Source organism: Asparagus officinalis, chromosome 2, assembly GCF_001876935.1.
Source record: "Asparagus officinalis chromosome 2, Aspof.V1, whole genome shotgun sequence".
NCBI lineage: Eukaryota > Viridiplantae > Streptophyta > Magnoliopsida > Asparagales > Asparagaceae > Asparagus > Asparagus officinalis.
Genome location: NC_033795.1, coordinates 28,791,470 through 28,804,811, shown reverse-complemented (window position 1 = coordinate 28,804,811; position 13,342 = coordinate 28,791,470). Strand labels below are relative to the sequence as shown.

The window sequence follows — 13,342 nt, the reverse complement described above, 5'->3', positions numbered from 1 at the left end:
CAAAATCTCTATTGAAAATCCAAAAGTGCAAGCACAAGCCAGATCCCCTTAGCCACACGCCAACGATCTCGCCCTCACGTAGTAATTTTTTTTTCAAAGCACTCAAAACTTGCAAGAATTTGGTCTAGGGTTTATGAGGGGAGATGGTGGCTGCTAGGGTTCAGAAGTAGGATAGAAAAAACTTAATTTTCGTAAAAAAACATGAATTTATATGGAGGCAAACCCGAAAAGAAGCAAACTGACCCAAAATCCAACTCAAACTGGGAGTTTGAAAATACGCGGGTCGGTTGACTGACCACATATTGTTGGCCTTCTTGTTTTGATGATGATTTACAAACAATTTACATCTAGTGTTGTTTGTCTAGTATTGGTGTATTTTTATTTATTATAGACAAACAACGAGTTAGAGGTTGGATGGAATTGCGCATTCACGATCATATTCAATGGAGGTTGGCGGAATTGTGGTATAAAGCCTACGTAATTCAAGTTCAAGATCCAAGTTCAAGCTTCATCCGCAAGTGTACCAAGTCAAGCTTATTTAAGATCAAGATTGTTTGGGTAACATTTAGTTTAGGTGTTATATTATGTGTGTTGGTACTTTAAGCTAAATCATACACACATAAACACGTTTTGGTTTTTTCTATGTATATATATAGTCATATATATACATACATGTTTTGGTTTCCAAGTATATATAAATATGAAATTACATCCTTCATATTTATTGTTTTGGGTTTTCAAGTTTAAATATGAAACAATTGAATATAATTGGAAAATATTTTTTTGTTTCATGTTTATATGATTATATATGATTTTATCAATATCAAGTGTATATTTAATGAAATCATATTTATTGTTTTTGAAAAGTTTGCAAAGATATGCAATCTTATGAAAATATTGTATTCTCAATTTTAGACTTAACAATAGTTATATACATCTTTTATTAAGTCTACAAAATCATTTTGTAATGTTTCAAAACATGGTTAAGCTATAATGTCAAAACTCATGTGTTTACATTTTCATGTTTTGGATTATTTTGCAAAATAATGATATTTTCATTTGGGAGGTCCTTTTTGAAAACCAGTTTTTATAGCATATTTATTATCATGTCTACAATCATTTCCCAAAGTTTTATATTTTTCTGAATTTGTTTGATATTTTTAAACATGGTTTCAAAACCAGAAAACAGTTTTTTTGCATGTATCTGTTTGCGGTCGACTGCCACGGTCGACCGTCCTTGAGTCCAGAGACTCAGGATCGTTTTCAGAGGCTTGTGATCGACCGTGGCAGTCGACCGGATGCAGTCCAGAGAGTTTCGCGGTCGACCGTCACGGTTGACTGGCTGATGTCCAGAGCCGTATTTAGTTTCTGTTGTTGCTCGCGGTCGACCGCCTATCGCCCAACGGTCATTTTTGTACAAAATCTGATTTCTGATTCTGTGGGTTTTTTGGTCTTTTCTGTTGGGTTTTTGGCTGAGGTTTTGGGAGGCTATATATACCCCCTTGCTCTCATCTTTTAAATAGCATTAAAGAAATATTTTAACAAGGGTTTAAATGTTGTTTAAGTTTGTTTAAGAAACTTTTAAGCATTTGAGAGTTTGAGTTTGTGAAATCAATTTCACAGAAGCTTGAGAAGATCGTCTATTGGTGTTTGGGCATCCAACTACTCTCCCTCAATCTCTTGATCTATTGAGAAATTTTCTAAACTCTATTTCTAGCTCTTTTTATATATATTTGATTATCATTGTTATTAAGCTAGAATTACATTGAGTTTAGTTTGATTTATTTCTTTTTGCTTACACACACACAACTATTGAGCTTATTGTATTTACATTCATAGTATAATTGGGTTGTGGGATTGTGTAACCTAGAGAATGAGCTTATAATTCGTTCTCATCCATTGTAGAGAACAAACACTTTGTATTGTGCCTAATTGTGAGATTCACTTTGTATTACACTTGTACACCGAGAGGAGTGTGTGGTGAGAGTCGGGGTCACTTCCAAGAGGAGTTGCGTCGGTTGACAAACCTAGGGAGATGTTGTATCCGAGCACTTGAGGAAGGATACAGAGAGACCAACACTTAGAGGGCGTAGAGTGTAGTTACATTGTGTTATTGTGTGGTGTAAACGTTATTCGGATGATCGTAAAAAATCCGGTTGTGATAGTGGATTTCTCCCTGGGAGTGGGGAGCGGAGACGTAGGACGGAAGGTCCGAACTCCTTGATCATTTCGTATGTTTGAGTTTGCTTTGGCGCACTTGCTCTTATGTTTATATTTCTTGTCGCCATTGTCCATTGCTCATTATTTCTATCATCCACTATCTTATTTATTTTGTTTACCCTTGTGTATATCACTTATCCTAGCTCACATATCTTGTCTATCTTATTTATTTTGTTTACCCTTGTGTATATCACTTATCCTAGCTCACATATCTTGTTGTATTTTATACTTGCTAGGATAACTTGTTAATTAGTTTTAATTAGCATAAAATCGGATTAGATTAGCATAAGACCCAAATCAGCCCCCCTCTAGGGTCAAACACATATGTGCGGTCGACTGGCCAGAGATTTTCTGCATGTGCATGTTTTGCGTTCGTGCATGTTTCTAACTCGTTTCTCTCACACATATGAACTTGTTTGATCTCAAATCACTTGGTATCATATTCATTCATCATTTAATGATATTTATCACAATAAAATTCACTTATCATAATTAATCACATATTATCTCATTTTTTTGGGGGTTTTACATAATTATAATATAATATATTATAGTTTAGTATAAAATAAAATAATGTTATTATATAATAATATGCTAAACTAATTAGGTAAATTAATTTAGACTTAATTGATAGATAAATATTGTACTTTAATAAGGTGTCACATCATTAATTATCTCACATGAATAGTCAAATCAAAGTTTTAAATTATCCCATTATCCTAAATTGTCACACTTTACACCATTCAAAATATTCCAAATTGATAAAATTATTCCATTGGAACAATTATCCCACTTAGTCCCAACCAATAGCCCCCTAACAAAGTGTAAATTCTGTATTACAAAGTCACATATTGTTTGCCCAATAATTTTTTTTATTTATAATTTTTATTTTTGAGGAAAGATGAATGGATCACACGTTTCCCAGCTCAAACTATCATTAACCAGAATTTGGTCCTGGTTCTTCTCGTGTAAATTAGATTCACGTGGGCGAAAATAGATTGATAAAAAGACAGAGGCTGCCCACAATTTTTTATTCCTGGCATGAGCCATGATTTTCTTTTCTAGTCTCCTCCGCTTCTAGAAAGAACTGAAAAGCCTCTGCGGACGATGCACGCAACAGTACCGCGGTACAGTGTACCATCGGTCCCCATATAAACATCTCGACTCCATCTCTCCCTCAAAAACAAAAACCCCCCTCCCTCTTTCGATCGAGCAAAAGCCCCTAGGGCTTCAAAATCTCATCACTCCCAGAGCCAAAACCCTAGATCCCATCACCATGGACCCCGATGCCCTCGCCAAGGCTTTCGTCGAGCACTACTACCGCACCTTCGACTCGAACCGAGCGGGCCTCGGCAACCTCTACCAGGAATCATCGATGCTGACCTTTGAGGGCGCGAAGACCCAGGGAGCGCAGGCGATCGTCGCCAAGCTGGTGGGCTTGCCGTTCCAGCAGTGCCTTCGTCATCCCAAAACCAAAACCCCGCCGGCGGCAAGCTTGTCTTCGTCAGCGGTTCGCTTCAGCTCTCCGGCGAGCAGCATGCCCTCAAGTTCAGCCAGGTACTGTGATCCCAACCGATCTCTGCGACGCGTATTTCTATGTTTTGCTTGGATCTGGTGCTTGATCCTCTTCGTATGGTTGTAGATCTAGGGTTTAATTGTTTGATTTTGGATGTTAGGGTTTTCACCGTGATTGGCTTATTTCCTGGATAGATCTAGGGTTTAATAGTTATTTTTCCATAGGAAAATTGTTCGATACCTACTTTCAGACATTAGTTTTTTGACCTTATTTTAGTGTTTGTGCTTGAATACCTTTACTCTGCACATTTATTTTGTTAATTACTTTGGTTTCGCGATAGATCTTATGGTTTAACACTTATTTAGGATGGTAGTTTGCCAATTGTGTACCGAAATATTGTTTCTGAAAATTTGTTTAGTCCGTCATTGGCTTTAAGTCTGCAACGATGGGTTGATGCATGAATCTTCCTCTAAAAATTTAAAAAAATGTATTCATTCATGTGAATCTTAATTATATATTTTGTTTATCGATAAATCCTCTTTGTTGCATATCTGTTCTTATTTTATCCATATCCATGTGATGGTAATTTGTAGCTTCTAATCTGATGCTTATCTTTAGATGATTGGAGATATTATCTGATCTGTCAGGGTATATTTTCTCCAATGGGATATTCAGTTCTTCGGTGAATATTAATCTATGCTTGGGACTTTATAGAAAACTCTTGCCCTAGTGACGGACATGAAGATCTTGAATTCCATGTATTTATATTTTTTATTCTCTCTACTTTTAGGATTTTTGGCTTCAGATGAGTAAATTTAAATCTAGATTGTGTGTTGTTTCTTTATTTATTTATGGTGTTGGTGCCAGTGTTTGACAGTTGATCATTGTAGTTGATCTTCGCTTACTTGATTTGCGTTTAGATATGTCCCTAAACTAGTTTAAAGCCCCACCTCCCTTTCTTTTCTCTTCTTCTCTCTAGTTTGCTGTGGTTTATTGGTTTTTTTCTTGCTTATGTTTACATGTATCACAGCGTTAGCTAGTTAAGTTCCGATCCCTTTTGGTGTTTCTTGCTGTTCTTGCTGAGATCAGTATTTATCTGAATATTGGACAAGGCACTTGATTTCTGTAGATATATTTTAATCTGCTGCTTTTGGATCTCAGGATCTAAATATGGCATCGCATGTTGATTTATGGTTTCTTTATTCTGAAATAATCCTAGATTAATTATTCCTGAAGCTTGTTAGTTTATGCACGGCTTAGATTTTTTTTTTCTCCAGAACTGCATACTTCATTCTCCATATGTTATGCCTGGGATTGGCAAAATGTGGATTTAAGTTTTATCACTCAAAATGTGTTGGTCAATGCTTGGTGTTTTCTTTTGATATTTACTTTCTTTTTACTCTATTTTTGTCGGAGAAGATTAGGATTTTTTAAATTGGTTACACCTGTGGTTTATAAATGTTGGTCTTTGTTGGTTTTAGACTCGGTGAACTACATGATTTTGATATGATTATCTAAACTTGGTAGCTTAAATGGCTTTTCCTAGATATTCCATGTGTATAGTTTGATGTTGTGGTACTTAGTTATAGTTATAGCTTCTTATTCCTGTTAGGATTTTCATATTGGATGCATATAACATCGATAAGTGTAGACTTAGTGTACCGCGACCTGGGTTCAATCGTCCAGGAACAAGGAACATTAACGAACTGGATCGTGGTGGAAAATAACCTAGTCCACCAACTCTGGTAAGTGGCAATCCGACTTAGAATTCAAAGCAGTTTAAATTAAAAAAAGTATTTATTTTTCAGAAAGTAAACAACTCATGATAAAAAAATAAAAAAGTATGCATACTTTGATTTCGACAACATGATTCTCAAGGTTCTTTACTATTGCTAATATCGACTAAGATATTTTTGAATTTGACTCTGGCAGAATGTCAGATTCCTATATTTAAAAGACGAACCTAAAATGTAATACATTTCCTAGTACACTGTATAAGCCTACCCCTTCATTCCTGACTCCAAATAAGTGGCGTACTATGCTTCTTTTCCTGTTTCATCAATCAAATTCAGAATGATCTTATGTTCCATGCAATTATGGTTTCTATACTCTTTTTTGGGCTTAATTTTTATAAGCAATTTATCCATCAGCCTCTCACAGCATTTTAAATATGCCCTTTGATGCAACATAATTCAATTTCGTGCAGAACCCCCTAGGAAATAAATGTACTAGATGTGTTTATGCTTTAGATCAGTGTACATGCCTGCTAACTTGAACTGCTACAAACAACAACATCTAGTGAAAGTTTACATGCATAACACAATCTGAAATCTACGGTGAATACAATTTTTTGCGGTGCAACTCCAGAAGCACAAAGTATCATCCTTGCATTTTTTTTTTACACATCATATCCTCAAAGTTTGACGTGCTTGGATGAAAAGTAGAAAATATATAATCTGCATCTTCTGAGACATATTCCTTCATATTGTTCTTTATGCCTAAAAGAATCCTTTCTTAAATAGGTATTTGCAGTGAAGTTGCAATCTACTGTCATCATTACATGAGCTTCCCATTATCTGCATATTTCATAACTTTGATCTTTGTTTGTTCAATGTGTATTGTCTACAAAAAAAATCTAGCCTTTTGATTCTCTGATCTTATGCCTGCTAAAATTTGAAGTTAGATTTAATGTCCACATAAGACAAAGCAACATTATGCTATAAGACATATTTCTTACGGTCATGGCCAGTGGTTTGTCACTTTGTGCAATCTTAGTCGCAGGCACCTAGGCAGCTGCCTAAGTGTCATCTATGCATTTTTTTGGCATTCCATTTATTAAGATGGCCGCTTATGCTGCAGTTGGAGACACATGATTTACAACTCAAGCAACGTAGAAAAAGGTTGACGGGAGACATTGAGAGAAAAAGTGTGTTTTTCAAGTTCAAAACCTTACCCTCAGTGTTCTATCTGAGATTGATTTGGATATGTACTTCGCATCCAAACTATAATTGATCCGATGTGTCCACCTATTAATATGCTTAACTGTGCTGCGTACTCATTTTCAATGTGGTGTGGCCTGCTTAAGCGGCCTATGCTCACGCCTCGCTGATACTTAGTTGAGTGTGCCCAAGCCAAAATTGTGCAACCACTTAGGCTGAACTGTGTTTTGAAGTAGTGATTACTATTCAAACATGTGCAACAGGGAGTCTGCCACTATATAGAATAAGTGGTTGTTTGATGGAAATTTTCAATCTGCTATTTATGGATTGGAAAAGTTAAACCATTAGTTAGCTTATTACACTTTAATACAACACCAGCATTTACTTTCATTTAAAATTTATGTCTGATATCAATTTCTTTTATTATTCCGTTCATTTATTGTTGTTTGCTAGTGTTCTTCAGACGCTTTTAATGATATATACGTATTCTATGTGTTTTTGTATGCCCCATTTCGTATAAAATTATATACTAATGAGTTTTCAATTTGAATACTAATGGTGAAGGGCAAGGCTTATTTGATGGCCCAAGGAGCATAATAAACCGGGTTACTATTCTGTTCATTTATTGTTGTTTCCAAGTTGGTTGGGCCTAATGCTACTAATCGGTTTCGAATTTGAATAGGAGTGAAGGCTAATGCTTATTTGATGGCCCAAGAGGCTTAGTGAACTGTGTTACTTAATTTTGGGTTTTACAGTTAGAATAAACAAAAGTGGAGATGTTAGGGTTATTTATGGGCCTAGAAAGTAGTAAAGATTGTGTTGTTTGATATAAGGTTAAGGCTATTGATAGTGGATAGCATCTCGTAGTGGTGAGGTACTGCTAAGGCTATTTGTAGCTGCAAAATACGAAAAAAGCACAAAATCAAATAGCGGTCCAATTTTGATACCGCTAAGGCTATTTGTAACTGCAAAATACGGAAAAAGCACAAAATCAAATAGCGGTCCAATTTTGATATGTATAAATATTTAAAAAATAAGAAAAATTAAGGAAAATTCTACAAATGCATATTTGATGATTTATTGAGATCCTAAGCCTGAAATAAATGTTTAACAATCACATAATATTAACAAAAGTATTGTACACAATGAAAAAGCATATATGTTTATCGAAAAGATTGTTATTTGTCCCATTCTTTCAACTTTCAAGTTTAGAAAAATTCTCAACAATAGAAAAACATTAATTAGTAGCAGTGTTTTCAATGCGCGAGGCGCAATGCGGGGCGCAAAGTCAGTTTACGCCAATGTTGTAAAAAGCGGCAAATAGCGCCGCTATCGCGCCGCTAATCGCGGTCGCGGTGCTTCGGCGCTCCGCTTACGAGTATCGCGGGGAGGGTTAACGGAGAAAGCCGCAATACGCTCGAAACGCATGAAAAAAGCGGGATTTAGCAGCCAAAAGCGCTTAAAAGCGCTAAAATCCGCTACAGGGTTTCTTAAACTCGTGGATACTTCACCACAAACCCGACCCGAACCTGTTATTTAAAACCCATCTCTTCAGTCTTCACCGCAAACCAGACTCTTTTGCCCTAGCCGTCCACAACTCTCTTCTTCCAGTCACTCCGATGCCTCTCTCTTTCACCTCCTCCGGCGACTCCTTCCAGCGCCATCTCCGGTCAACGTCGCCTCCGGTCAACACGCCTCCGATCGACGTCATCTCCGCACCAGCAGCACCTCCGGTCGACACCATCTCTCTCTCTCTCACGGTCTCACCTTCCTCTCTCTCCGGTCAACGTCGCGTCGCCTCCGGTCACCTTCCTCTTTGATGGGCTTCGTCTGCAATAGAGAGAACAAACAAGATAATAATTTGAAATTAAATGCTTATTAGTTGTAAATTTCTAAGTTGCAACAGAGAGAGCGAGCAAGGCTTATTAGTTGTAATTTGAAATGAAATGCTTATTTAGTTAATTTACTAATATCAAGTAAGGTTCACATGTGGGAAAAGAACCAAATGTTCTAGACAACATAATGCCCATCATTTATCCAATTAACGTAGTATTTTTGGGCATGTAATTTATTTAGTTAATTTATGATTATTTCATTCAAGAAAGAACGCCCACAAATCTTGACTCTGAATTTATGCAATATTCAAGCGATTTAGTAAGTTATAAATTTTGAAACTAAAGATCCATAGACCGGAGTAAAAATGAATGAAATTTTCTCTCTTTTGCACTAGCTGATTTAGTAAGTTATAGTACTTTGTTAATATAATGTAATTATTAAACATCTATTTCATGTTTAGGCATCAAGTGTGCATTTGTAGATTTTTTTTAGTTTTTTTATGAATTTTCTTATTATATAGGATATTTAAATATATTTAAATTTGACCGCTATTTGACTGTGCGCTATTTACCGCGATTTCGCCGCAATAGCCCGATAGCCTTAGTGGTACCTCGCCGCGACGCGCCGCGATCCGCTATCAACAACCTTGGTTTACGCGCACATGCGCAAGGCGCAATGCGAGGCGCGCGCCCGAGCGAAGCGAGGCACGGTCCATTCCACAAAAATTTTGAGATATACAAGATGAATGAAAAATATATATATTTGTGAAATTTCACATTAAAAAATGTCAAGGACTGAAGATATATAAAATATATACTACCAGATCACAAGATAAAGTTTTAATCATTGAAGCAAATCAAGTTGTCCAACAACACAAAAAAATAAAACAACTAGAATACTTAAGGAGTTCACTAACAGCAAAGCAAAACAAGCAATCTAATTAAACAAAACAAATAAGTAGCAAAATAATAGCCTAGTGCCTCTAATGACTAATCGTCCTCATTAACATCATCATCATCCTCTTCTAAAGGTATATCCTCCTCTTCAGTCTCCTCCTCATCATTAAACTCCTCTTCATCTTTCGACTCAGAAACTGGCTCCCTCCTCCTTGACGAAGAACCAATACCACTCAAAGATCCTCGAAACCTATTAGTCGATCTTAGATACATAGAATCATCTTCTTCAGCTCCCATTGCATCTCTTATGACATCATATGTAAGGTTGTCCTCGCCCTCCACCAGGTCATTCTCTGCATTTTCACCTTCACCGAACTGCCCTAACAACCATTCATTGCTTTCTATATCAGCCAACTTAGTCGGATCAATAGAATCTCTGCAGTCATATCTCTCCTTCAAAGCTTGGTTGTACTTGCAGTAAACTAGATCTTGCAGTCTCTTATGATCCAATTCATTCCTCTTCTTGGTGTGTATCTGTAATTTATACAAATCAATCAAATCAATATTCATATCTCTAAGGGAATTAAATCTATTTTGTTCAATAAAACAAAACTAATCATACTTGCTCAAAAGTACTCCAATTTCTTTCACAGCCAGAGGAGCTACAAGTAAGGCTGGTACTCCAATTTCTTTCACAGCCAGAGGAGCTACAAGTAAGGCTGAGGACTCTAACAGCAAGCTTCTGCAACTCTGGTGCTGATGCACCATAAGCTACAAGTAAGGCTGAGGACTCTAACAGCAAGCTTCTGCAACTCTGGTGCTGATGCACCATAAGACTCCTACCAATCAGCTGTCAATTTAAATAGACTGATTAGTAGTGTATTTCTTATAAAAAATCTAGTCAATTGAGAGTTTATATTATGCATATTTACCTGGAGACTTCTTTCTATTTCTCTTAGCTATCTCCATACCAAAAAGACCCCCAGCATGTCTGTATATATCCAACTGCCTATCAACCTTGTCTTAGTCTTGTGTGGGCACCATCTTCTCAATGACTTGATAAAGACCTCTCATAACTTCGTCATCCCCTTGGATGTTTGGATGGTCATAGAAAAATACAGGATTAAGGTAATATCCTGCAGCATGCAAAGGCCGATGAAGCTGATCCTGCCACCTCTTATCAATGATATCAAATACCTCAGAATATTTTGAAAGATCATCACCAAAGGCTTTAGCAATAGTCTCCTTAGCTCTATCCATCGCCTCATAAATGTATCCCATAGCAGGCTTTTTGTCACCATCAACAAGTTTCAGAACACCAACAAGAGGAGCCGTCAGCTTGAAAATACGAACAATGTTGTTCCAGAAAGATGGCATATGAATTATCCTTTCAGCTGATTTGCCCTTTGAATCTCTTGCCCACTTACTTTGCCTCCATGTCTCCAAATTAAACATCTTTTTGAGGTTATTTTTCTGTCGATGGATGTTTGACAAAGTCATAAATGATGTGGCAAATCGTGTCATCGCCGGTCTAAGAAGCTCTCTGCCATTAGGTTGACCTCTCATCAGCTTCAAAACCCACGCATGTGAGTAGATGAATCCAGTCAACTCCATAGCTCGACTCAAGGTTAGCTTCATAGATGATAGTTTACCAATATCCTTGAGCATGAGATTAATACAATGAGCAGCACAAGGAGTCCAATATAAATGAGGTACCAATATCCTTGAGCATGAGATTAATACAATGAGCAGCACAAGGAGTCCAATATAAATGAGGATACTCCTTTTCCAATTCCGCTCCTATAAATAATACAATGAGCAGCACAAGGAGTCCAATATAAATGAGGATACTCCTTTTCCAATTCCGCTCCTATAAAAAAAAGAATAAAAAAAAGATCAATATCAAAGCATCCTAACATAGCATTAGCAAAGGATTCATAACCAAAATAAATTAATTGCTTAAAATTTACCTGCATATTTAAGATTAGAATGGTTATCCGTGACGATCTGAACAACATTCTGAGGTCTTATGAGCTTAATCTGCTCACTAAGTATCTCAAACATTCTGTCACCCGTCTTGATCTCATCAGACACATCAATAGATGAAAGAAACACTGTACCACGAGGAGAGTTCACAAGAAAATTGATCAATGTTCTCCCCTTTCTGTCACTCCAACCATCTGACATAAAAGAATAACCTTTGGTAGCCCATTCCTCTTTATGAGGTTGTATCAGATCATCAGTGTATTTTTTCTCCTTTCTAAGCAAAGGCTCTCTCAAATGGTGTAATGTCGGAGGAGGCAAGTTAGGCCCAAAAGCCCCCACTGACTTTAACATGATTTTGAAAGATCTAAGACGAGCGGCATTAAAGGGAATGCCGGCTTGATACCACCACCGAGTTATGTCTTGATGCACTTTAGCCACTGCATCTTTGTTGAGACTTTCTTCAATACACGATTGTCTCAACTTGTGCCTTCTTTCATCCTTGGCGACCTCAAGAGCGGGATCGAATGTAAGAAATGCATCCATCGGCCCCTTCCTCTTTGAGCCTGTGGAAGATCCCGCACTGTGCATGCCAACACTCCCTCTTCCTCTTGCCGTTATTGAAGATGACCTAGGAACCGCCGAGCCTTTTCCTCTATCTCTACGTTCTTGTACTTGTTTATCTTCATCCTCCTCATCATCAATTTCCACCATGTTCTCATCTCCAAGTTCGGGGAGATATTCATCTATAGCTTGTTGTCTTTTAGCCATCTTTTGTCTTTCTTCATAATCTTTTAGCTCTTCAACCACATCGGGAGGGACTTTTTGACAAAGACTCACATTTTTGCGTTTTCTATCCGTCCCGATTAGATGCTCTTTTTGTCGGGATATGCCGCCATTTGTGATCTTATTACAAAATATGCACTTATGTTTATTGGCATTCCCTTCATCAACCAATGAAGTATATTTCCATGTAGGATCTTGTCTTCTTCCACCACTCGCCGATGAAGACATATCTACACCAAAACACATATATACATTAAATTCATATTGCAATATTACATCACTATTCACTAGTATTTTTTTTTTACATAACACATCACTAGTATTTTGAGATATACAAGATGAATGAAAAATTATTCAAACTTTCATACTAATATATTATATTGCATGACACTAACAACTATATTGCTAAATTTTGTTTTCCTTCTTTACAGGTTATAAATGGCGAATCAAGTTTCAACTTTCAAGTCAACTAATAGCAGTGTAGCACTACACCTAGCTCAAATAGCAAGAATCAATACTCGCAATCTCGCACAGGAATTCAAATAGTATCACATTTTGGACAATTATGATTGATATCATGATATGTATTAATAAGAAACAAGCAATTAGTCCGTAAATCTCTTTGTAAATTAGTTAGCATTTCTACAGTCAAACAATCATTTGATTAACCCATCTTAAGTATAAGACAGTAAGACCAAAACGTAAAATTACTAATTATTTTCTTAGTTCCATAAATGATGTCTAATTCCTCAAGAGAAACATGACAACAATATATAATATAATATATCATGTAGTTATAATGCATATGACAAAATTATCAATCAATTCACATGAACAGAACTATCCTATCTTCATAAGATGAAAAAAATAAAAAACAAGCACAGAAACGAGCACAGAAAAACAAAGAGGGAAAAAAATAAAAAATGAGCAGAGAAACGAGCAGATAAAGAAAAGAAAAAAAAGTAAAAAACGAAGATGAAAAAGTTAAATGAAGAAAAATATAAAAGAAAGAAAAGGGGAGAGAGAAATGAGCAGATAAAGAAAAGAAAAAAAAACGAAGAAAAAAGAGAGAATCGGGAAGACAAAACACGAACCAAAAGAAGAGAGAAGAAAAAAAAAGCAGAGAAAGAAAAAAAAGGCAAAATACCTTTGTTGCTGGCTGCTCG

General features: G+C 36.5%; 1 protein-coding gene across 1 annotated transcript in view; it reads left to right on the top strand.

The window, feature by feature from the left end:
- Positions 3,283–13,342, top strand: part of LOC109830598 (nuclear transport factor 2-like) — a 13,422-nt gene continuing 3,362 nt past the window's right edge. Inside the window, 2 exon segments of the mRNA XM_020397901.1 lie at positions 3,283–3,683; positions 3,686–3,777. Coding sequence (XP_020253490.1) covers positions 3,497–3,683; positions 3,686–3,777 — 279 coding nt within the window. The 5' untranslated portion in view covers positions 3,283–3,496.